Below are 26,318 nucleotides of genomic sequence, written 5' to 3'. Positions count from 1 at the left end.
ACACAATGTGCTGAAAGAAATCTGCTCGATTTTTCTTCTTTTTTCTTCCAAACACCTTCAATTTCCTGCATTTCTTTTTCATTTCCTGTTTTCGGTTCCTCGTGAGGAAATCACAGGTGCAGAGACCTGATCCAGGAACACCTGTGGCGCCGTGCGGGACTCAAAAGTGCAAACAAAAACCGTCTCCCTCTTTACTCTCAGCTGTCAGTGAGACACCTCGGCAGCTCCCCCCCCCACCCGTCCCCCCGCGGGTGACTACAGTGTTATCGGTCAGCCACAGCGGTGCAGCCTTGCAGAGCATTCACACACACACACACACACACACACACACACACACACACACACACACACACACACACACACACACACACACACACACACACACACACACACACACACACTCGCCCCTTGCCAGAAAACTCCAGTGAAACATAAACATTTCCAATTTCCAGACAATGTGTGACTAAGACACTCAACGCCACTCAGAAAGAAAAAAAAAAAAAAAAGCCCAGGAAATATTAAAACCAGGCTCGGGGACGAGGTCCACAGGCGACAGCAGCTCATTAAGGCGCTCATTTAGTGAGAAAATGATCTCATAAACTGAGCTGTTCTGCTGACATCAACCACCGAGGACATGTTTGTTGACAGCTGGCGACATTTCTATTTTTTGTTTTTTTTTAAAAGCAGATGTGGCCAGCGTGGGTTTGTCTTCTAACGCCTGCGTACCTATCCCTGCAGCCAAAAGGACTCCGACTACGACATTCTCAGACGTTCGGCCTCATCTCAATCAAACTTCAAAAAGGGCTGTTGTGCTACATGTGGCTCGTAAAGCTATATTCAAATGAGAAAAGAACAATACGCACCCCGGGCATAAACTCCACAAAGATGGTGAGCTTCTTCTGCTCCAGGTCCCGGAGACATCCGTAGTACTGCACGATCCGCTCGTGACGCAGATTCTTCAGCAGCTGAATCTCACACTCCAGAGCATTCACCTCCTAGAAAACAGAGCAGAGAGCAAGTCAAAAACATGCTAAACCATACAAAACCAGCCATATCATCACTACACTCATTAGAGCCCGGCCGATAAAGGATTTTGAAGGCCGATACAAATGTTTGTTGATTTAAAAATCTGATATTCTGATATATTGGCCAATATTTTTTTTTTCAGAAACGCGTAACAAAACATAACCAGATTTCCCTAACATCAGGTATTTGTAGTTATTTATGAGTCTTCACTAAAATAATATGATAATGCAGTTTAAAAATAGACTTGTTTATTTTATTGTCACAACAGAACATCAAAATATATTAGTTCTCATAAATAAAATGTATAAAAATACAAACTTAAGATATAAAACTTAAAGTCCTTTGAACAAAAACACAACAACCAAACACAAAGTTACCAGTATTAAAAGACTTGGTAAGCTTCATAAATATAACTTCCAACAAGACTGGAGATAAATTCTGTTAAGTTCTATAAGGGTGTTTCATCCATTTTTATTTTATTTTTAAAATATTCATTTATCGGCCATTATAAATGGCGATACCGATAGTTTGGAAAATGCCTAATATCAGCCGATAAATCAGTCGGGCTCTAACACTCATTATATTTCATGCCCTTAACACAATCATGTGTTATTACTAATGTCACTGATTAACCATCTTACTGCTGTTATATATATTTGAATGTAAGATGCTTCTCTATGAGTAGTATCTTTCCATCTTTTTTCATTATTATTGTTTTGTCTAAATTGTGTTGTCATGGTATTAATGTTGTTTGGGTCCCCCTCGATAATGACATGGCATATCTCAAGGAAGTCACTTCCTTATTAGGAAGTCACTTCCTCATAAAGAATTCCAAACACCCTCCACTAGAGGACAACGTGCGACTCTCACCTTGCTGGTTTCGTGACAGTCGGTGTCGAAGGGCACCTGCTTGGCGGCCAGCTCGCGGCCTGTGTCGGCGTCGTAGCAGAGGTAGACCTCGCCGAACGCCCCGCGGCCCAGCAGCTTCCCCTGCCGCCAGTTGACTGGCGCCCGCGGCGCTGCAGGAACAAGACATGATGAAAACCCAGCAGTGATTCATTGGGTTGCTAATCCCCCCTCCTCCTCCTCCTCCTCCTCCTCCTCCCAGACAGATCCAGCGTGATATACTGCAGCATGCATCAAAATCCCACCACAACCTCGTCAAGTCAACACGTCACAAATTCCACCGCAGCCTCGCTGAATAATTCCCACCACAGCCCCCTCTCAGATGGGGAACCCCCCCCACCCACCCGATATCTGAAACCCACGCTCAGAAAGCATCTCAACAACTCTCATCTTCAGGCCCAGACTCCGAGACTTTGTTTTGGTCCTAACAGGCTTCTTTTGTGGCCGGGGTTAGACAGCTCGGTTCTTGGTGTGGGTGAGAAAAGACACCAGAGACTCGCGAGTCGACCGCAGACCGCCGAGCTCAGCTTTTTTGTTGACAAAGAAAAATATCTGAACGAGGACAGATATGATTAGCGAGCACGGGGACGGATGATGAGAGGGGGGTTCTGTATATCTAGTTCTCCTCCCTCCTGAGTTTAAACATGTTTGACAGTCAGGAGAGGCCTTTTGTCACTCTTGTGTCTCCAGTTTGTTTATGCTGGAACAATTAAGTCACACTGTTATGTATCAATCAATGTAAATGCATTTGACTTGCCCTCCTTGTGAGTTGTTTATATTTTAAACTGAAAATATCTTTGGAATTACCTGAGTTTCAGTACTTTTAACATACTTTTTCTTGCTCCAGACTTCATTTTATAGAAGAACGTGGTGGGACATATGAATGTTTATACAAATATACGTTAAAAAGCATATTATTATTATTATTTATTTATTTATTGTCTGTCTAGAAATGCCCTGAACATATCGTGTTGTTTTCCTGTCAATGCTGTCCTGTCATGCAATAAAAAAATGTATTAAAAAAGCCAGTTTGAACATTCTTCATTGGTCTCGGGATAACAGCGAGGGTTTATATCTTATTATCCACAGGAACCAGACAGACACAACAACAAAGACCCCAGAAATGCTGTTTATTTAAGACTGTTTGTGTTTGGGGGGGGGGGGGGGAATGTTCTTCACTGCTTCCTGTCCCGTTTTATTGAAAGCGTTTTTAAGGACACTTACACTTGGCCGTCCCACGCTGGCAGCTCTTGTCGGCGGTGCGACCCAGCGAGCGCAGGTCGCTGTACTGCAGCGTGCTGTCTCCGTTATAACTGCGCGTGCGACTGGAAGGAACCAGCTGGAACAGGTTCTCCTGCGGCATGAAGCTGCGTGGAAGCGTCCTGCGACCTGAAAACACACGTTTACATTAAAAAAACAGACATATTAATGACTTCACAGACACACGGGTGCATAAAGCCGAGCTCTCGAGTCCGGGACTTGTGGGCCCGGGCCTGAGCGGAGTGCCTCTCGCCACTCCGTCCCACTTCCCCTCAGACAGGAAGCAGGGCGCTGTGTTTTTATACAAGTTCGGGTTCACCACAGGGAAACGTAAATCACTGCTAGCCAAGGTTAGCCTCTGAGTAAGCAATTACTAGCAGCTGCCTGGAACACCGAGCCAGCACTTTGTGTACCAAAGAGCAAAAAAAAAACTGTGCAAAAATGTTTTATCTGGACGTGGAGAAAATGGGAGTGTGTGTGTTTGTGTTGAATCTGTGCAACAACAGTGATGTTCTTATTGTTCTAGTAAAGCCGGGTTCTTACGGTCTCCGTAATCCTTGCTGCGATTGGGCAACTGGAACTGGCGAGGGAAAGTCCCCCCTTTCCCGTGGCGACCTGAGGAGGGAGCAGAGGGCCGGAGACGTCTGTTAGGGAAGTTGTCACAACAACTGCATTCTTGCTCGATGGTTACGACACTCCTCGACTCGCAGCTTTCAAGTATTGCACATTTAATGGGCTTGGACGAAGAAGACACAAACATGATGCCCAAATAAGGGCAGCAGGGTTTCACATTGGCTCACTGACGTCTGACGGACTGCGTTGCCTTTGCTCATCAAACCAAAGTTCAAAAAAGGAAGGCGGCGTTTCTCACACACACACACACACACACACACACACACACACACACAGCGGACAGAGCTGTTGAATCACCTCGCTGCAGCCAAGACAGAAACTGGAAACAGATCATGTGTGCTAGCTTAGCCTTAGCTCTGATACCCGGCGGAGCAGTAACTAAAGGCAGGTGTGGGAGCCCTGCTGACGCAGGCGAGCGCTGACACTCACTCTCTCACACACACACACACACACACACACTAAAAAGTGAAGCTGCCTGCAATTGAAAGCAGCTGTTCTGTCAGATGACTGCCTCCCCTAGTGCTGTTTTTGTGGCCGTATCCCATGGAGACGGGAGTTATTTTTTGTGTTTGGCAGCGCGGGATCGAGGGGAAAAATCTACTCACTGGGAATGGTAAACAAATACTGCAGCCCTCGGCAGGAAGGGCCACACAGCTTTACATCAGTGTGTGTGTGTGTGTGTGTGTGTGTGTGTGTGTGGGTAGACACGTGCAGGCATGCGTGCCCAAGTGAGTCTTTAAGTGCCGCTGCAGCCATACGAAAGCTCCCCTACTTCCCAGTCTGTGTGTGTGCAGCACTCCCTTTTGAATTTTACAGCAGGGGGGGGGGAGACGAAATGACCAGATTGGAAGAGCCGCCGTGGTTCGTCTGTTCGAGAGGATTAGTGTGGCGTTATCTGTCATCCTGCTCTATTTGATCTGCGTTCTGAAGGAGGAAAAAAAAGGGGACAGACGAGGGTGTCGAGGGACGAGGAATCAGCGAGGAGGAGGGGGGGCATGAAGAGGCGAGGGGACAGAGCGGGGAAGTGATCATGGAAAGACAGGAAAGCAGCGATGTCTTTGAGGGAACTGGAGTTGAAAACAGGAAAAAAAAAAGGAGGAGGAGGAGGAGGAGTGGAGCCGGGATGAGAGAGACAAATGAGATGGACAAAGGGTGCACAGAGGAGACTGTGGAGGATAAAAGAGGAAGAGTTATGATGCTATCACACTCCCTTCATCACCTCCCGAGACTCTAGAAATACAACCCAGATATTAAATATCTCCACAATAACCCCATTCCTCATTTTAAGTATTTACCCCCAGATAAAAAAATAAAAAAAAACATCAAATAATATCATCCCCCTCCTCATTAGGAATCTCAAGAGGGTGTTTTTGCAAACGAGGAAAGCGTTTAGACAATCATGGAGGGCTGCATGGACGTTATTTTTATTTATTTGTCTGTGAAATGTGATTGTGTGGCTATAATTACCACAGAACCAAGAAGAGACTTTCTGCAGCTCTTATGTTGTGTTTAAGAAGTGCTGCAGATGTGTTCCTCTTACCTTTGTATTCATAGTTGAGGTTCAGGTAATTATTGTCCCGGTTGTTCTGCGAGAAGGGAGGACTGAAACGACAAGAGAACAGTGAAAACGGTTATTTCAGTCAGTAATTTCCCCTTATCTTCAAACAGGAGTCTGGCTGCAGCTGCTGGTCGGAAAAAACAACAACTTCACACTGTAAAAGCGGCACGAAATGCCTCAAAATGACATTTGCGTACTGAGCTTTCACTCCCAACGTTAAACAACGATGTGATGTAGGGGGAGATCTCTGAGAAAGCGAAAGTGACGTCTAAATGTGCTGAAACGGCAGCCGAACGTGAACTTTGTGTCATTAAAATGTGTGGATGTCTGCGGACGGGCCCCGCCCCGTCCACCCGGCGGAGAGTGACGTCTCTGTTGACCGCGGGGCGGCGAGGGGCGGCGCGGGGCCACGAGACCCTGGATAAGGGGCACGCATGCCCGCTCGCAGGGAAAAGTTCCATGCACTCGTTTCCTGCCATTGTTCTGCAGCCTGGAGCCCAGATAAGCCTCGTGCAGGTAGAGCCGTTTCCGTCCTATACGCTCTCTCTCCCAACCTCACTCTTGCTCACTTTTCTTTTTCCCTTTTATCCCCCCCCCCCTCCTCCCCCTCCCTCCCCTCCCTCCCTTCATTGCACTTTTTTACCCTCTTTATTTTCTGCCTCGTCCCCCCCCCTCCTCTCTCTCGTCTCCCTCACTCTTTCACGTCTCCCACTCAGTCTGCGTTTCTCCCTCGTGATAACGAAGGAATCCAGGCGTCCAGATAAGAGTTCTGTTGCCACGGCGACGGTGACCTGATTCCTCCCAGCAGAGGTCAGGGAGCTCTGCTGGACGTTAATGCTGTTCACAAACTTCACCGAGAGGGGTCTCTTCTTCTGGTTGCTACCGTGTGTGTGTGTGTGTGTGTGTGTGTGTGTGCGTGTGTGTGTGTGTGTGTGTGTGTGTGTGTGTGTGAGACAGACAAGGGTCATAAATCAAACACTCCCAGCGATGACTCACCTGTCCAGTGCTTGATCTATTGATTGGCAGCTGCTCGACAGTGAGTTGTCTGCACTCCCGAAGGGATCCAGCATCTGACAGATGTAATGACAGATGTAATAACAGATGTAATAACAGAGGGGGGGGTTGAGGGTCACGGAGCATGCAGGGAGACAATATGAAGCGGTGCAGATAGAACATTGTGCACAACGTGAGCTCTATAGAGGAATGTTGGGGGGGCATGAAGACTGTGTGTGACTTACAAAGCTTCTTATACATGTTATACGCAGCAGCTTATGCCGTCGTGTACGATTCCGCTGCTATTAGAGCTGCTGGAGGAGTAAACACTGGACTGCATGTTTATGTAATGCATAACAAGCCGCTATCCTGGGAGCTTCCTGTTTCCTAGAAATAGCAATGGATGCATTTTGCTGTGCTGCACACAATAATAAATGACAGGAAACAACATTTTAATAGGGGTTGCAAAACAGTAAACATGTTCTTTAAACTAATAAAGGATATATTCTGACTTTCTGCAGCGGCCTCTCACTCAGCCTTTTAAAATGAACCAATGTTCTGGTTTTGAATCCTCTAATTAGCTTTTTTTCCCTCTCTAGTTGTGTGAGGAAGTGTATGTGTGTATGTGTGTACTGCACGTATACATGTACAATAATAACGTGATTAAACCACACCCCCACCCACTCACAGAGGAGTATTTATCTATAACCTGGAATAATGACGAGGCTCTCTTACATTCTGGTCCTGGATCTCGGGGATGAACTCCCCTTCGCTGTGGATGCTGGTGTAGGAGCCCTGGCGGGCGATCTGCTGCTGCTCCTCGGGGACGCTGCCAGGAGGCGGGGACGTCCGACCCGTGTGCAGGGAACCTGGGACAGTTTGGAAAGGTCGGAGCGGTGCAAAGGAGGACAGGAGATGAAGAGATGAAAGCGAGGGGGCAGAGGGGGGAGAAAACGGCGTCACGGTGTTATTCATGGGTACAAGTTCAACAGTGCCAGGACTTCGAGAAGTGATTTACTAAACCGCACCGCCGCCACCTCTGACCTCAATTACCGTGAAAAAGCGCTCCCCCCGGCTGAGCTGCAGGGGAGGCCGAGCACTCGTCCTTGACAGCGCAAGAAGACCTCCTGAAAGTCTGTCGCTGCCTGAGCTGGCGGCGATAATGAAAAAGTGCACAATAGGCCACCGGGTGCCAAGATATACAGGAACGGTTGAATATCGCTAAACACTCCAGAGTTAGACTGGAAGATAAAACTGCTTTTTCTTCACTTTCTGCCCTCCCCCCCTCCCACCTCCTCCTCCTCCTCCTCTCCCCTGCTGTTATACGTCACCGAGGTACCCGGACTCACATCACATCTTCACTCAACCATCCACTGTGACCGCTCTCCTGTCACCTCTCATCTGCCACCACTCCCTCCACCTCCGTCTCTCAGCCCCCTCTGAGGGCGAGGGAGGGGGGCGCTGAGAGACAGCTGGGTAATTCTATACAATCCGACGACTTGGGGATGGTGACCGCCTCCGTGCTGTTGGGGCTACGTGAGGAAGAGCGGCGCCGACAGCCATCATAAAGCGCTTTCAGCTGCTATGTGGGGGGAACGGAGAGTGGAGAGGAATTTCTAGATATAAGGGAGGGTGAAAGGATTCAGGCATGGGAGGGGGGCTGTTACCACACCAGAGTGTGACAACAAGCAGACTACCTTAAAGGAATAGCTTGATTCCAGTTAGATAAGAAGATTGACAGCATCCTCATAAAGCTACAGAGCGTTGGTGCTGCCGTTGGACACGACGTCCTCCCGAGCTGCTTGGTATGAGAGCGGACGCTCGTCCTTGCTCCGACCTGACATCTCTCTGGCTGTTAAACTTGTCATTTTGCACCTCCCCTAAAATATTTGCATTCGATCTCGCCATTACCGTTCCCGTGACTTCGGCATAGCTCTGTGTTGTGAGGTCGTAACTCCCTCTCTTGACTTATCTGGGAGGCACGGTGTCGTCGCAGCTCTTGATGGAGCTTTAATGGCTTTGTGATTGGTCTGATTTACTTGTGTGTGTGTGTGTGTGTGTGTGTTTCTACGTGCCGGCTCACCTGTCGAGTGTTTGCGCACCCTCTCCGAGCCCTTGAGCAAGGAGCCCTTCAGATCTCCCAGCGACCTCGCTGACCTCAGCTCGCTCTGTTTGTCCCTGCTGTTCACCTGTAGGTACTGCAGCGGGGGGAAGTGCATGGGAAGTGGAGAAGAAAAAAAGGAAGTGAGGGCGGCGTTACATCATTGTTCCGTTACATCATCGTATGGGGGGGGGGGGTTTCCAAACAGAAGCTGTGATGCAAGTGGCTTAATCTAAAGGTGACGTGTTCATGCAGCGAAGGTCACTCTGACCTCCCAACGCGGTCGCTATAGTTACCACTTCTTCCTGTATTTGATATCATGATCTGTTTCATGCCTAAGGAAGCTGTTAATGAACTCACATGGTTGTTCTTCGGGGTCTTTAGGAGGATCCTGAGCAGCCCGTTCATCCCCGAGCTGCAGCCCAACGTCAGCACCGCCTGATCCAGATCCTCCTGGGTCTTCAGGGGCAGCAGCAGCTGAAAGGACAAGAAAACATACAGCACATGACCTTCAATTCCCCATTGTTCCCGAGCGGTGGCATGTAAAAGTGCATGCATGACGTGCTGTAGATGCCGTTGTCATGTTAAAGGAAAAACATCACCCATTTCTATATCAGTTGCTCACCTCTGAATAAAAAAGTCTGGATGAATTGAAGAAAACGAGGGCCACGTTTAACAAAAGCAACTATTTCAAAACATTTATCTTCACTTAAACCTTCCTAAAATCTTGATTTAAAGTGTGGAAGTGCTTTAAAAAGTAAGGTTTGAGCAAAGTTTTCATCAAGAATTCCAAAGAAATCAATAAACAAATTACATTTTGGTGTAAGCATTCCCTTCAAGCCTTGTTCATCTTGAAAAAATGAAACTAATTTGGTTCTGAGATAAACCAAATGCTACAATAAAATCCACGTAAATGATTTCTTTCTTGGTCTTTCACCTCTTTTTCCATGAAGAACATGTCCATCTGCTGGCCGAAGGCCTCGGTCACTTTCTGCAGCAGCTCCTTGATCTTCAGCGGCCTCTGGAACGGGATGATCCTGGGAAACGGAGGTCAGAGGTCAGAAAAAGAAGCCGGTGTTGTGTCTAGCCACGACATTCATGAGCGAGAGGCTGTGAAGCTCGACCTCGGGTTTGTTACGTTTTCAGAACAGAAACAGGACTAGTGGACGTGATGGATCCAGTTCATTCGTCTTCTGTTTGGGTTCACTATTTAAGAATATTTTTCTAATACATTTATGAGAGTGTTTCTATGGTAACGGGAGTGAAAATGGACAGGTCGTCCGGGTCAAGGAGGGGGGGGCGAGGCGATGCTAAAGGGGCTTTAAAGCAGTGAAAACAGAAACCCTGATGTATATACATGATGGTTTCTATCTGCTGCCGTGCGCCTACGTGCGCTCTCGTCGGCGGCGAGCTTATCGCCGAGTGTTTGCGAGGTTTGGCTGCGTGCGTGTTTGTAAAACTCTCCATGCATGAGTGTGCATCGCAATCAGTGTGTGCATCGGCCACTGTTTCAACACCGCTGTGGGCCTCTCCACTAAGCCGGCACAAAGGCAGATGGGAAACTTCCTGAGAGGAAAGGGGGGGGGGGAGAGGGAGGAGGGGAGGGAGGGGGAGAAGAAAAAAATCTGGAGCGGCAGCAAAAGCAGCAGGATGTGTGTCTTTCCCTCCTCTTTTAAAAAAGAGTGACAGATACAGAGATGTGGAGATATTTACAGACGGCGAGAGAGAAAATAAAAGGAGACAGCCTGACAAAATAAAAGGAAAGAAAGACAGAGATTCTCTCTGGCATTCCTTCTCCTCTCCTTTCTCTCTCCACCTCCCCTTTTGAAGAAGCCCACTATCTCTTTATAGTATCCTGATAAAAGGGACTTGTTTTCATCCCGTCATTTCCTCATCAGAGGCCAAAGCTCTGGCTATCTTAATGACTGCTCATTGGTCCCCCCCCCTCCTCATCTGAGGAGAGGATTCTGGGAACAGGGAGGCCTGCAGATCAGAGGCGAGCAGCAGCGCAGCTAAACGCTCTCCGTCTCTGTTTATACTCGCCGATGATGTGTCTGATAAAGGGCTGGATGTGGAGGGGGGGAGAGAGGGGGGGGTGTGAGGATGCTGCTCCAAAAGATATGGCTTTCCTTCCTCTGTGAAAGCATGTGGACACGCAGATTTGCAGAGCGAAAAAGAATGCTTTCACACCATCCAAAGCACACTCTCTTTCTTTCTCTGGTGGACACAATCACATACATGCCAGAAAAGAAGAAGAAATAAAAAGGTCTGGCTCCGTTCCTTCACGCTCTGGCAGGAGACCCCGAGGCAGAGCCAGGGGGGGAAGAGAGAGACACAGCTCCTATTTCCTGCCCCAAACCTTCAGCGCTTGCCAACCAAAAGAGAGAGCGTCCATGATTCCATTGTGGACGGTTATCCTGACTCAGGATCCCTCAAGTGCTTCTCTCGGATAGAACGTGGGATTCACACCGGGGCTGCGACTATCATCAAGATCTTGGATGTTTTTATGTCAATAATAATAAGATGTCGCCTTTGGTTCTCAAGAATGAAATTCAGTTTTGATAAGAAATGATGAATAATCAAATTTGAGCATAACTTCAGGAGTTTCTTGCACATTTGATGATTTTTTGAGGAGTTATGTTGCTTTTCATCAAGTTTTATGGCATTTTTTTATTGTATTACTGCTTGTCTCGTCTCTGTTATCCTACGTTATGCAGCTTTGGTCGATTGATTTTGTTTTTCCTAGAAATATATACATTAGTTGCATATTATTTACATATCCAGCAGATGCAAAGCAACATCTGCATTCATTTGGAGTTGCTGAGTGTATATTCACTCTCCTTTTAGCTCTGTTTTTGTTCTCCACCGACTCCTGAAAGCTTCTTTAGCTACTAAATGTTCCACTATCACTATTTTTAGAGATCAAAAACATATTTGCTTTTAAGAGGAACAAGAGAGTGCAAAAACAGTCAAGTTGTGGATCAGAAAACGAAAAACAAAAATGCTAAAACATTCTGTAGCTGGTGGGAACTCCAAAGATATATGTGATATATATAAATATATATATAGAATGTGATGCATTGTAACTATAAATATGTTGATCAGAGCCGTTTTAAATAAACATATGTGTCGTTATCGTGAGGTAACAAACTCAGGATATCCTACTGATTTCCAAAACAGGCCTGAAGTCGGAGTGAAAGTGATCAGAGGACATAAAAACAGCTAACTAACAACATGATGAAAAAAGAGAGAAAAAGAGCGCGTGTGTTTTGAAGGATGAATAAAGAAAGAGTTGTTTTTGAAATCAGTTGACGGAGACTTCCAGGGCGAGCTGCTGTGTGTTTCCCGGAGACGAGGGGAGCTCTTAGGGAAAGACAAGGAGACCGTGAGACGGAGAAAACAGACAGGAACATGAAAACTTGTCTCTGACGGCAGCCAATTAGAGCTGTGAAGAAGCGGCGAGACCCAAACTGAGCCAGTGGTTTTCTAATCACAGATGCCCGTTTCCCTCCGCTCTATATTCTGATGAATCAGGGCAATAACTCTCGCAGGTTCTGGTCAATCTCCCTGTAACATTTCGACCCACTGTAACAGCACAGTGTTTGTCATTTCTGGAGTTCAGACTCTCTTGTGGGTTGTTGAACGAGGGTTTCACGGGGAACAAGGTCCGCCTGTGAACTTGGACCTCCACCAGGACGTTAAAAAGGACCCTGGGTGACTCACACAGCATCCACACATGGAAGCCGCAATCGTAGACAAAATGAAGTCCGGCACCAAATAAAATGTGTTATTTATGAGCTCGGCCTTTCAAAGTGCTCCGACGCGGTAAACAAACGTAAGGCACCTTGGTGGGAAAAAGCTGCTTTGCGAGGCAGACAGAGGGAGTTTGTGTAAGTCCGAGGCTTTGGCGGCTGCAGGGTGAAGGATGTGCGTGGAAGACGAGGAAACACAGAAGATGGAGCATGAATTCGGGGTGTGCCTGGAAGAATGGATGCTGTCTTTCAGCTCAGCCCCTCTCTCGGGCCCTTTCTCCCCCCCCCCTCCCCTCTGAAACAGCTCCGTCCGAGCCTGAAAACACAAGGCCGCGGCTAAATGTCAAAGCAGGATTTTTTTTTTTTCCCTCTCTCTCTTTATGCTACTCTGGCATGTAACTGCGATTTCCAGCAGACACCCAAAATCCCAGGCACGGCGAAGCATAACAAAGAGGAATCCGAAACTGTGGAGTTACGGCTCGGACGGAGGAGGAAGAAAAAACAATACGAGAGGTTCCAACATACCGTTTTTCTCTCTCATGCTCCAGCTTGACTCTTAAATCCTGTTGAGAGGGAAAAATAACAACAGAGGGGAGTTAGGGAAGTGGAAACGTTAAAACGTGGGATTTCGGCCTCGTTAAGTAAATGAAAAGCCGGACAAGGTGAGAAAAAGCATATTATAGTGATGAATGTTACACAATACAAACATTAATCGTCATTCAACCTGACTCCAAACATGGCCTGACACGATATAAGGTTTTCTATTTATAAAACAGGAATGCAGGAATGTGGAGGAGCCTGCAAGTCTTGCATGAGGTCACGTTTTTTTAAAAAAAGAGTCGGGTTTTACCCCCAAACCTTCTCTGCTCCTCGCTGTCTGTTTATGGCTCGTCGTAAACATTTTGGTGCATCAAGAGGATTTAGCAATTATCATTCCACAGAGGGAGCGAGCGCACGAGGAAAACAACTTCGGCACAAGGTGATTGGGAGAAATTAAATCCTGGAAGACGGCAGATCGTAAACCATAATCCACTACAAAGTGATTTGTCTTTGCTACGATAGAGCAGTCCTCGTTCTGGTGCACCTGCAGCACACAGCTACACGCAACACGCTGCAAATCAGCCCCTCGGGTCGAGTCTAGAATTCCCCACGCCAATAAATGTTCACGAACGCAGCACGGCATCACGTTAGCGTTGGTGAAAAATTGTCTTCGACTTGGACTCAGAATAAGAGAATAAGGCTCCTTCCTCAGTCACATCTGGACAGAGAGAGAAAGAAAGAAAGAAAGAAAGAAAGAAAGAAAGAAAGAAAGAAAGAAAGAAAGAAAGAAAGAAAGAAAGAATGTAAGTATTTAAATAAATAAAGAAAGAAAGATAGAATGTAAGTATTTAAAGAAAGAATGAAAGAAAGAAAGAATGTAAGTATTTAAATAAAGAAAGAAAGAAAGAAAGAAAGAAAGATAGAATGTAAGTATTTAAATAAAGAAAGAAAGAAAGAAAGAAAGAAAGAAAGAAAGAAAGAAAGAAAGAAAGAAAGAAAGAAAGAAAGAAAGAAAGAAAGAAAGAAAGAAAGAAAGAATGTAAGGAAGGAAGGAAGGAAGGAAGGAAGGAAGGAAAGAAAGAATAAAAGTATGTAAGTATGTAAAGAAAGAAAGAAAGTATGTAAATAAAGAAAGAAAGAAAAAAATAATGTAAGTAAGTAAGTAAGTACGTAAGTAAGTACGTAAGTAAGGAAGGAAGGAAGGAAAGAAAGAATATAAGTATGTAAGTATGTAAAGAAAGAAAGAAAGTGTGTAAATAAAGAAAGAAAGAAAAAAAGAATGTAAGTAAGTAATTAAGTACGTAAGGAAAGAAAGAAAGAAAGTTAGTAAGTATGTAAGTACGTAAGGAAGGAAGGAAGGAAGGAAAGAAAGAATGTAAGTATGTAAAGAAAGAAATAAAGTATGTAAGTATGTAAAGAAAGAAAGAAAAAAAAGAAAGAATGTAAGTAAGTAAGAATGTAAGTAAGTAAGTACTGTGTGTAAGGAAAGAAAGAAAGAAAGAAAGTTAGTAAGTAAGTAAGGAAGGAAGGAAGGAAGGAAGGAAGGAAGGAAGGAAAGAAAGTATGTAAGTAAGTAAGTCAAGAAAGAAAGTATAGAAAGAAAGTAAATAAGTAAGTATCTATATTCTAGTATATCTATCCATCCATCCATCCAACATCAACCTGACTTCGGCAGCTTCCCTCCACAGAAACAAACCCTGTCTGAGGTTTTTCGTGTGGAAACCCTGTTTAACAGTAAAGGTGCGAGGCCCTGCTGTGCTGGTGGTGTGTGTCATTAATAAACTGTAATGGAGCAGAATGTGTGACAGCCCCCCCCCCCCGTCGCTTTCAACGACGCCTGTAAAAACTTTATCGTTTACATGACGAGCTGCAGCTGTGAAGCAGAAAAAAAAGCTTGATCTTAAACCATTCGTGCTACAAAATCCACTTTTTATTTGCACTCGGCGCGTCCCAATCACCATGTTTTATCAAGTAGTTTCTGTGTGTGTGTGTGTGTGTGTGTGTGTGTGAGAGTGTGTGTGTGTACCTGTTTGTAGAGTAAGGTCCTGCTCTTGGGCTTGTGGCTGTTGTGTTGGGTGTAGCAGCGACCCAGGGCTGCCAGGTCCTTCATAATGGAGTTAAGCGCCTCCTCGTCATCTGAACACAGAAATGATTGATGACATTAGTTCATCGTTAATCAGAGGAACTGAAACTGGCACGATGACACCCATTCCTCGGCATTTAGACCGACGTGGTCGATCAGCGACGGCTTTTCCAAAGGTGATGCGAGTCCGTTTGATCGTCTGTCATGTTGGCTCGGACCAGGCGGCGAGGCAACACCTGGTCTGTTACTTCCTGTTCTGGTGCCATCCGTGTGTCTTTTCCGGTGGTTTCTCTCTTATATAAGCAAAACAAACACGTTCTCTATGAAAAGAGGGCACTGCAGACTTTCCTTCCTTGACCCTTGATCTCCATCGAGTGCGCACGAGGTGAGAAACTGTGGTGCAGCAGATAAATCTAACAAACTCTGCACTCAGGCCGCGAGAAAAAAGAGAAGAGGAAAAAAAGGTGTTAAATAACGAAGCGTGAAGAGATTTTTCAAATCCATTATTAAAAAATACAAATTTCATCTGCATGTAATCAGACAAAGATTGAGCTTTTATTTTGAATTTGAATTAGATTTTGAAAAGCCGACTGATTCAGGATCAGAGTGGATGACAGGTACTTCGCTCCTCGCTGGAGGGGGGAAACTGGTCTGCGGCATTCATTAAACCCCTTAAAAATTAATTTAGGCGAACCTGTGAGTGCAAGAGACCCTCACACACACACACACTCCGCCGTCTAAAGGGGGCAATCATGCAGATGAGCGTGTCAGACATTACCATATCAAGAGACTTTAATAGAACCAATTATCTGAGCGCGGTGATTACAATATAAAGGAAGGGGTCGTTGACCTCGGCTCCCGCCAGCCTCTCGGATGAGCCCTGGGTGAATTCATTATCAACACACACACACACACACACACACACACGGGGGAGACCAGGCCAGGTATGTGCCACGCAACACAAACACCACCTGAATGGAAACATTATTTCCAATAGAAAAGGGATCTGTCCGATGCATTTCCAAACTGTATTTTCTGGATCCAGGATCCGTTTAATAATCACAGGATCTGGTGTCTAAAGGTCAGAAGACTCACTACTCCAAAAAAAGACATTCGTAGGCATCAACCTGGTTGAAATTCCAGCTAAAATGTTAATGAAGTGTTTCATTTGACTTTTTTTTTTTCCCCCCGGCTGTATCTATTTTTTAACTTTGGCTTTGAAACGTCCGATATTTCCCAGAATACCTTTCAACAAGTTCTGGGGAAAATGTGCCTGAATTTTTTGCTCAATCCAGCTGTCGCACACACTTTGATGAAGATGGCCGAAACAGCTGTGCCTATAAAATAAATCCAGAAATGTGAGGTGTACGTCGAAAAAACAGCAGTGTTCAATTTATATCACCATTTTTTTTTCAGTCTGTTATATGGAGGTCTCAAAACTTGGACGCAAAAAGACAAAAATGTCTCCACAGGTGGATAAAAATTGCAATTTTTACATATTTTCTCATAACTGTAACTGTTATAAACAGTAGCAGCACCAATCAGTTTCAAATCAATTCAATCTAAACGTAGCTAACTTTAGCCACAAGAAGCTACGCATCATACCAAACCAATTAAGGCCAATCAAGAGTGTATTTTATTGCTTCACCTTTTAGATTTGAGATTTTCTCCCTTTAAATCCAGCGTTTCTCCGTGCTGAACCTTCATCAGTATTCTGTTTTCCACTCATTTTCACTGAAACTGCATCTAAATGATAGTCAGTGAAAGTCTCAGCCCCAAAAAGTGTGACTTTCCTCGAACCGCTGATCAACTTTCAACGCTTTATTGTGTCAAAGCAGCAAATCAGAAGTAAACGGCTGAGGATTACAGTAATTAGAGACAATCGAGTCCCGTGGAATGGCGTGCTGTGATTGTGCCTCATTAGCACGTTCCTCTCCGTGACTCGGTGGGTTTTATGTTTGATCGTGATACGATCGGGTGGAGTTGTGAGACAGGTGAGCGTCGTTTCCTCGGCAACGTGCTCGTCTTAGAGATAAGGAGACGGGACGGGGGACGATGGAGACACCTGAGCATGGAAACACGTTCTTCCAGGACATCGACTCCCAAACTCCCTCACAGAGGAACCTTTAGTTCAAATGGAAGCTGTCAGGATGACTAACTCTCTCTCTCTCTCTCCCCCAAACAGGAAGGAAGTGAGTCATCGTCTCTGTTCTGAATACGGAGCGGGGCTAACCGCTTTATTCCACATCGGGGAAATTAATGGATTTTTGATTGAATCAGTCAACGATGGACACGAGGGATTAGAGCGTTTGTCCGTGGCCACTTTGTGACCGGAGCAAAAAAATAAATAAAGACGATCAACATTCTGCTCCGATATATTTAAGGGAAAGAAAGGATCGTTATTGCTGGAATAAATAGGAATAATCATCTTTATTATTCATCTCTCTCTGCAGTCGTGGCTGTGCAGACGACGCTGACCACCGGCAGCCAAGGATACAAAACAAACAGCGGCGGCCTGCATGTGTGTGTGTGTGTGTGTGTGTGTTTATGTGTGTTTATGTGACCTCTGGGTAACAGGGGAGCGTGGGAGGGTCGGTCGGGCGACGGGGGCAGCGAGAGTGTGAGAATTGCGTGGTGGCGTACAGAGCTGGGCAGCGATGGCGGCCTATAAATGGATCCATTACATCACCGCGGTCCCCGACCCGCTGCCAGGGCCCCCAGAGGGCCCGGGGCCAAGGCTCGCCACCGGCCCCGGTGGAAGGCGACCAGCTCCAACGCCGCTGCCAGGAGCAGGACAAAAACCACGGCAGGAAGACGGAGGGTTGAGGTGTTGTTTCTGGTATGTGTGTAGGTGGGAATACCTCCACTTCATTTCCTGTTCTTCTTCTTCTTCTTCTTCTTCTTCTTCTTTTTTGTGTCTTGTGGGTGAAATGTGACTCGCATAATAAAAAAAAAGGGGGATTCCAGGAAGCTGAGCAACATTACACAATGGAGGCTGATTGCTGGGCATTGCATCATCACTCGCGTCTTTTTTCTTCTTTTTTTCCCCCCTCTCTGCTCCTCAGGCTGAAGGCTGAGAACTGTAAAAGTGGCAGCAGGTGAAATGAAGTCGGAGCTCCAGTCCAAGATGGTTCACGTAAAAAAAAAAAGGCAGATGGTCCAGAATTAGAGGGGATTTCGAGTGGATTTCCTCCGACGTGTGATGGATGCAAACAATCACACGTTTTGCTCACGTCCAATGACGACATCATTTCTGGCGATCTGTTTTAAATTCCTCTAAAATGCTGCAGCAGCCTAACATATGAGTGTATTACTTTAGTTTGTGTTGAATCACAGGGTGTGTTATCCAGACGACTTCAAGTTCAGGCCCCTCCCCCTTTGCGTTCTCATTGGATCAAAAAGGGGGTTATGCAATATCTCAAGCGGGACTACTTTGTTGTTTTTGTTGTTGTTTTATGAGCGTTTTATGCTCGTCCCTCGGTGTACATGTGTGTTTGTATCTCCGAAACCAGAGCAGCTACGAAAACAGTCTGGATTATGAAGATGCAGGCGTGCTCTGCGGCCCCCCCCCCCCCAGGAGTGTTTAAAAGAATAACTCGGGCTTCGAGGAGGGCCGGCGCTGCAGCTCGCCAGCTAACACGCTCTGTGTGCGAGGCAGGCTGCCCTGAATGAAGACATTGAGGGGGATTTCCTGGTGCCGAGAGACACATCATGGCAAAGGCATCCGGCAGGATCAGCAGCTGGAGCCAAACGTGTCCTCACTCTGCAGCACTGACGCACAACACACACACACACACACACACACTCGCTTCACCTCGCTGCTTACCGAAACTGCACAACGGCTAATTTGCCACCTAATGGGTGTAACGTTTAAACCCCCCCGAGGTTAAACTTTCACTCAGAATAATGACTCTGATGTAACGCCGGGTGTCGCGGCCGTGCGAGAACAGTTGCGTAATTAGTGTTTGTGCAAGGTTTCCACCGAAAGGGTTTCACTGGAGAGCGTCTGCAATCAGCCTCCATTCATCGTCTGCAAAGAGCCGACTCTAACGGTTGTGAATAAAGAAGTAGCTTTCTAACTATTAGAACGTATTCATCTTTTGATTTGGGAAGGAGGCGGCTTGCTGCCAGCCTGTAGGCCGAGCTTGACCTCTCACCTCAAGAAATCTGAATGAAAGTAGCTTCTATGGGGACCCGAGAGTCTCCCATTTACAGAAATACCCAATTTATGATAATCCCATGCAGTTTTACATGCAGTATAAATGCCTATTCTAAAAATGGTTTATTTAAAGGAGTCATCACCTGGTTTTATACGTATCCAGCCCCCCTTGGATCGCTTTGGATCAATTCGTAAAACTTATTAGAAAAAAAAAAAAAAAATTTAATCAAACATTGAGCTTGTTCTGACCCTTTTTCGTACCGCGATTTTATCACGCGAGATTACGCGCGAGGTTTTGACTGGTCCGGATGTGCATTGTATAATATGTAATGAGGCGCGCGTTGATTCGCCGCAGGAAGGACAGAGCCGGGGGGGCTTGCCTGCATGCAGACTCCAAAACATAATGGCGGCGCTTCGGCGATTTCAGGTAGCGGACGGGGCGGGGTTGGGTGGTGAAAGAGGGGTGGGCTTATGCAAGTAGCCGCCACGGTGACGTCACCGAAGGCGCAGAATCAAAATCTCGTGCTTTAGGAATGCACACCCTTGTGTGCTATTCCTGTTCGGAAAAAGAGCAGAAGCGAAAAAACGGCGCCACTTTCAAACTCCAGCCTTTCAGGCAAGTTTCAACTGAGGTCAAACACAGATATGCATGTTTTAACAAGAGAAATTGCGATTTCCGGGTGATGACTCCTTTAAATATTTCTAAACATTCTTGGAACAGCATATATTAGTTATGACTGCAAAGATGAGTCCAGTGAGATCGAATGAGCACGATTGTATTCATATTAGTGATATATAGTGAGAAACCTTTTTTGAGACTTGGTATAAAATTGAAAAAAAAAAAATCAAAAGTTGCAGAAATCTCTAAATGTAAAAAGTTTTTTTATACCAAATCCCAGCATGAATTGTTGTTCCTGAAGGTGTTGAGGAAGGATTCATTCATCAATCCTCTCGTGGTGCAAATGTGTTAAATTTAGCACCAAATCTGTGTCACGAATGGCCTCAACCCACAAATGACTGCAACAACTGTTCTAAGTCCTTTTACACTTTATGAATTCATTCATATTTATTTCTCATTTGGAGGTTTTGTCCATTGTTTCCCCCCAAAAAAACACTCCAAGGGTTAATTCCCCGACATAAGTGACCATCCTCTCATTTGACTTTTGACACGAAAGACCCAAAAACACTTTCAGTGTTGAGTCCTCGTCTGAGAATCGGGGTTTACCTTGTGAGTTCCTGTGCTGTCCCGGTCCATTTTGGAGACCGTCATCTGTGCAAACACAAGGCAATGTGGTTAATAATGTCATAAATACAAATAAAAAGGGGAGGTCAGGGGGTCGAATGCTCCACTTTAGTTACATGCAAAATATGTGCCTATAGATATACGGCTGGACATGCAAATGCACCGCAGGAGAGAGCCTATTGTTTGGGTGGTGTTGTTGGAGGAACACAGGAACTGTGTGTGTGTGTGTGTGTGTGTGTGTGTGTGTGTGTGTGTGTGTGTGTGTGTGTGTGTGTGTGCCTGGTAGGTGTGAATATAAATAAATGTGCATGTGCAACACTGGTACATTGATATGAATCAAATCAAGCGTGGTCCATTAATAAAGTACAAAAACAGCATTGTTACTAACAACACTGTCAAAAGAGCAGAAACAAGAGTTTACAGAACGGCCATCTGGAGCTGTTAACACACACACACACACACACACACACACACACACACACACACACACACACACACACACACACACACACACACACACACACACACACACACACACACACACACACACACACTGTTGTGTATTTTTTCCATACTGTTGCTGCCAGAGGATGTGAGAAAGTTGTGTACGTTTGCGTGCACATGTTTTTTTTTTTTTGTTCACCACAATCTGCTTTCGAATACTACTCACCCATGTTTACTGTCATCATCAGGAAGTGGCCCCGTTGAACTCGAGCCCGGAGCTCAACATCTCTCCGCCGGCGAGAATTTCATCCTGCGAGCGCAAAAAACAAACAACGCCGTTTCAACATCCAAGATCTGTGCCACTTTTTTCTCTTTCGCCTTCAAATAATATTTCTGCGATTGCAACAAAAACATGACAAAACAGGACGCAGGTGGTCGTTTCAACACAAAGCTTTTTTTCCACACAAACACACACTCTAGTGTCACCGCTTCTGTTTCTTATTGGATCTTTATTTCACCAGGACGGCCTCCTGAGAGTGACATAACAGAAACATGTGAATGCCCTGATGCCTTTATTTTATTGCTGATAAAATAAAACGTGAGGCGTCAGCGGTGGAGGAATTCCTCGTTGTTTGATGATGGCGTGGGCGTTTGCCTCAGGTTAAAGACTTACAACACAAAGCTATAGAGCTTTTCTTCTTTGTGCATTAAGAGCAGAAAAGCCTCCTGTCATGGAGCGCTGCAGGAAAAGTGTGTGTCATTTCATCCTAGAGGTCAAACGTAGGCTTTTCTTAAGAATAATGGTCACATCATTTTTATGAAAAGCCTACGTTTGACCACGTTTGTGTGTCACACATCGTGGGAGACGTTTCTCTCTGCAAGCTTCTAAAAAAGGGGAACGGGAACTAGAGAACCAGCTGCAGCACATATGTTTTATTAAATATGAACTGAAGTAGATGGTCGAGCAGCGGAAGGAACCAACGAGAACACGCAGGTTTCAGGTGTGAGCTAACATTAGCCTCCGTCAGCTAACGGCCATGCAGTTTTCTTGCTCCTGAAATCAACTCATTGTTTTGCAGGAGGAACAATGTGCAATTCCTTCTTTCATAACCCTGCTTTAATATGCAAAATCAATAAACAAAAGATGAAAACGCTATTTGCATCTGAAGGTCATGAAAGAGGAAGTGAGAGAGCGAGGACAGACAAGAGGACGCCATCGATATGACAGCACTTTTCCCTTTCTTTGGCGACTATTCCTGTTGCGTGTGAATGCACGATTAAAGCAAAACTTTCATCATTAAAAAAAGGCTTACAGGTTGTTATGGCGACCTGAGATGTAGCTGCTTGTTGTTGACAACAGTATAACAGTGTCTCAGAGCCAGTGTTTGGTATCAGTCACTTCTGCTGAGACAGCATTTTTTTTAGGATTAAACTAAACACTCCACGTGATTAATTGCAGTCGAAGGCAGTGTCGGAGGGGAGATAATATACGGGTATTGTGGGGTTCTTTACATGTTTGCATGGAGGAAAAAATACAAAAGGAGAAAATACTTCATTGGAAAAAGATAATGTATTAATAAAGGAGTGTGGGTATATGAAGAGCATGAATGCCAACACTGAAATCTTTGGAAAAAGACTTCCAGAGAGATTAAGCCCAGATGTATTCTTGAAGCATCGTTTACTTTCCGTCGCCTGCCTTCTAGCCGACACACTCCGGCCTGTCAGCGGGGGAAAAACAAACACTTTGTCTTGTTGCGTCGGCCAGAGAACTTTTCATAAAAGCAACGCAGACGAACACTCGAGCGATTTTGCAGCCCGAGAGGATTGGGGGGGGAGTCAGTCTGAACATGGGAACATGCAGAGCGCTGCTGTCACAAGAGCTGGTGGATTGGACGGCTAAATCTGTAAAGCCTGTGCAAAAATGTTTGAGGGTTTGACCGCCTTCTGAGTATGGGATGTCCCTGAATGCATCACGGTATATGGTCAAACTCATAGTATTTCTTTGTAGTTGATATGGGAGTATTGGAAGGGGGGGTGATAAGTCCCAGACCACACATGAAAGAGATGAGGAACAGCCTGAAGACAGGTGGTCTCTGGACGCCACGTGGTCTGGTCTGTCATCGCCACACACACACACACACACACACACACACACACACACACGGGGGGGAACAGAAAAGCCCCGTCCCGTGCCAGCGAGTCACCAGATGGCCCATCTGTTTGGCCCCTCTGCCCAGCGTGACGCCGGTGCCCACAGATCACCGGCCCACCGACTCTCCACTGGTCTCTCTTGGCAGGTTTGTTGAAAGATAAAAAAAAAAAAATGCCGCTCGCTCTCGTTTGCTATGCAGCCGTGTGTCCTCCCAAGAAAAAAGGATACTCTCCCCACTAGAAACCTGGAAAACGCTGGAGGCGCATGCAGAAGCGTTCCGGCCAACGTCGGGCTGGCCTCTCTGAACATGACAGAGGAAGTTAATTAAAAAGAGGACAGCCGAGGATGGGATTGCGAGGGGATTTGCCTGAGCCAAGCAAAGCAGAGCCTTTTTGCTCGTCACACCACTAAAACTGCATTTTTTATTTTCCTTGGAAGGGTTGAGCAGGAATCACAGCCAAACGCAGGCGAGCGCGTATATGCATGCGCACGTATTTGCAAAAAAAAACCTCTTACAGCTCAGTTACATCACTCTCTTACCAAGAAAACAGTGTGATGCTGGCTGCGGGTCTCCGAGGGAAACCCCCCTACCCCCCCCCCCCCCCCCTTTGGACCAGAGAAGAAGGTCTGCTCTCCAGCTGCCTGGTGGCCTGAGCTGCACGACCTCATGTCTGACGTCGCTCACGTGGAGCCAAGAAATCTCCATTTCAGAGCTCAACATCTCAACTTCTAAACGTTATCCAGCACACGGCCATCACACTCAAAAACATACCGTCTGTACGGAGAAGCACGGCGGATCGGTACGACAAGATAACTGTGAGGGTTTTGCTCAGTGAGGATATGAACTGGGGTCAAAGAATCTACTGCCGGGTGGATTTTGTTCCCTTTGGACATTGGCGGACTCCCAGTCTTGATGCTAAGCTAAGCTAACAGCTGCTAGGTGTACCCCTAGCTTCACATTCACCATACAGACAGAGTGGTAGAGCTGGTTTAGTCGGACGTGTAGTAGAACAATAAGCAGGCATTCGGTGGAGAAACCTGCGTCATAGATTTAACCATTTAATGCAACAAATGGAAAAACAAAAAGCCGAAAACGGGGAGATCAATGCAGAAAGTTAAATAACCCGAGTTATGAAGCGTGCACTGCATAACCTCGTAACGATGATATCCTTCTGACATGCACTTTAGGTTCAAGCAACTCAAGCAAGTTTCACAAGCTTGTTAATTGATTATCATATCAAATGGAAGTGAATGGACGCCTGGAACAGGAGGCCGAATGCATCAAAATTCCCTAAAAAATAGAAAACTATAGCACCGTTTGTATTTAATGGCCAGAAATGTATATTTTGAAAACACTAATATGGAGTCATGCACCGTCGACATGACAAAGGCTTTTAAATAGCGTCTCCCAAACAAAAGAAAGTGTGCTGCGTCGATGACATCACAGGCCCGATCATCAGGAGGAGGCGACAATCCCCGGCAGACCGTCTGAACGAAACACGGGGCAGGAAGCGAAGTGTGATTAGAGGATATTTAGGTGACTTTCTTTAAAAAGGTCACTGAACTGAACGCTTGCCAAGCGCCGTGGCGGCCACATGAGTCAGAAGGCTGATTCTGGGAAATAAGACAATAAAGCATGTCGTCCCCAGCAGGGAAACACTTGAGGACGTTTTGGGGGGGGGCGAGGGGAGAGCGAGGGCAGGACTTCGTCAGTCCATGTGGGGCCTCGGCGCTCGTTTATCATAATGTCGGCTCCTTATTGCCGAAAGAGATCCAAGTTTTCCCCTCCGGGACGCGAGGCTTAACGAGGGAGGGGGATTCTTCCATCATCATGCCCTAAATCTGTGTTTTACTTCAAATAAAAGAGTTCTCCCGTCGGTTTGACGTCATAATTTGCACTTTTGTATCTCTTTCAGGGGAATAAGTTTATTATTCAAGGCAGCTCCATATTTTTATTCTGGTTCTCACTAAGGACTGTTTTCACGATCGAAAGTGTCACCAATAAGACATAAAATAGGGGAAAAGGGACATTATAAAGTGATATACGATATTAAGAAAGACTTATAACTCAAGTACAATTCAGTCTGTAGGGATGTATCACAGAGTTAAACAGCAGATCTGGGATCAGGTCCATGCACACGTCTCAACACATCTTGATTGGATTGCCATGAAATTTATTCATGACCCTCAGAGGATGAATGCTACTAAATGTGTACTCGTCCGACACCAATGGCACTCCCGTCAGCGTCGGCTCTACTTTTATGGATCCTCCTCAGGTGCGGAGGCCTGAAGCTAATTAGGGCGTGTGCCGTTGAATAAATAGGTGAGTCCCACCTATGGGTGCGACTGCAAACCGCAGAGTAAGTGCACATCTCCAGACTCAATCAATTACGTATAAATATAGATACTGCCATGCAGTGCTTTGTGAAACAGTATCTGTTGGCATCGTGAGCGTGGTTGCATGCCAGCGTTTAGCCAGCACCCTCTCACAGAGGCTGTGGACTATTAGTGATGTTTTGTGGAGTCTTTAAAAGGGGGTTTTGGAGAAAAACATGCAACTAAAACAAAAGCCCCTTATTAAACACTTCGTCCATAAAATTGCCAATTTCTTCTTGCTTCTTTTTAGTTTCCATCCTCACGTTTGAAGACGTGGAACCGGTGATGTTTTTGAACCTTTTCGACAATGATAGCCATATGAGAAGCCGGTATAACGACAGCCCGATGGGAATATCTATGTTAACTCAATCCACTAATACCAATCAGCTGTAAGAGGAAAGTGACGGCTCTATTAGCTATCAGAGATAAGTAGATCTGTCTGCCATCATCATCAACCACCACAACACTGGCTAAAAATAGCTTAATGAAGGCGTGATCCTCCTGCCGGTCTACAGTATATTATCCACTCCCTGGATCACCAGAATCCGTATCCACCCCCCCCCCCCTCTCCGGAGAGGAATCGAATCTGTAAAGTAAGCTGTCTTTTCCATTATGCGGTGACATGCTATTACAAGCACATTCATTCATTGTGTTTCTCCACCCAAACGCAGCCATGCGGAGACGGCTCGTCGTAGACTTGAACCCGTTTCACGAGACGGAATGTCAAAGCGGCTGCGGTGGGAAGGAAAGAGGAAGGAAAAGTATTTGCCACCGAAAGAAGAAGAGGAGCGTCTCGGGAAGAGTCTGAGCGAACGTGACAGTGAAAGAACAGATATCCAAAAAAAGCAATTTGGTTTGTGGATTTCATTTCACGTCGCTCGAAGACATGAAGAATGACGTTTTTACGCTAAAGTTTGCCCTCTGTGTCGTTGCACGAGTCCAGTCTGGCAGTTGTTGTGTCTATCCAGCCGTCCTTGCAGTCTCTGCTGCTGATGGCTTTGTCCTTACGGTCAGACAAGCCGGGCAGACAAAGCTCAATCAGGACAACTTCCTCCTGGTTTCTGGAAGGGGGGTGGCTGGACCTCACCGATA

At 45.9% G+C, this 26,318-nt stretch overlaps 1 protein-coding gene across 1 annotated transcript in view; it reads right to left on the bottom strand.

Annotated features, from left to right (window-relative positions):
* Window positions 1-26,318, bottom strand: part of map3k22 (mitogen-activated protein kinase kinase kinase 22) — a 32,861-nt gene that overhangs the window by 4,191 nt on the left and 2,352 nt on the right. The window contains exons 2-15 of the mRNA XM_084034229.1: window positions 20,925-21,008; window positions 20,237-20,281; window positions 14,796-14,905; window positions 12,755-12,792; window positions 9,415-9,514; window positions 8,838-8,954; window positions 8,460-8,574; window positions 7,112-7,245; window positions 6,380-6,453; window positions 5,366-5,427; window positions 3,736-3,807; window positions 3,157-3,321; window positions 1,897-2,045; window positions 864-995 (exon numbers count right to left, since the gene is read on the bottom strand). Of these exons, the coding sequence (XP_083890355.1) occupies window positions 864-995; window positions 1,897-2,045; window positions 3,157-3,321; window positions 3,736-3,807; window positions 5,366-5,427; window positions 6,380-6,453; window positions 7,112-7,245; window positions 8,460-8,574; window positions 8,838-8,954; window positions 9,415-9,514; window positions 12,755-12,792; window positions 14,796-14,905; window positions 20,237-20,281; window positions 20,925-20,943 (1,332 nt within the window). The 5' untranslated portion in view covers window positions 20,944-21,008. The remainder of the gene's footprint in view (window positions 1-863; window positions 996-1,896; window positions 2,046-3,156; window positions 3,322-3,735; window positions 3,808-5,365; window positions 5,428-6,379; window positions 6,454-7,111; window positions 7,246-8,459; window positions 8,575-8,837; window positions 8,955-9,414; window positions 9,515-12,754; window positions 12,793-14,795; window positions 14,906-20,236; window positions 20,282-20,924; window positions 21,009-26,318) is intronic.

This window comes from Eutrigla gurnardus (genome assembly GCF_963514095.1).
Source record: "Eutrigla gurnardus genome assembly, chromosome: 18".
Classification (NCBI taxonomy): domain Eukaryota; kingdom Metazoa; phylum Chordata; class Actinopteri; order Perciformes; family Triglidae; genus Eutrigla; species Eutrigla gurnardus.
Note: the sequence above shows the minus strand (reverse complement) of the source record. Positions and strands in the feature narration are given on the sequence as shown.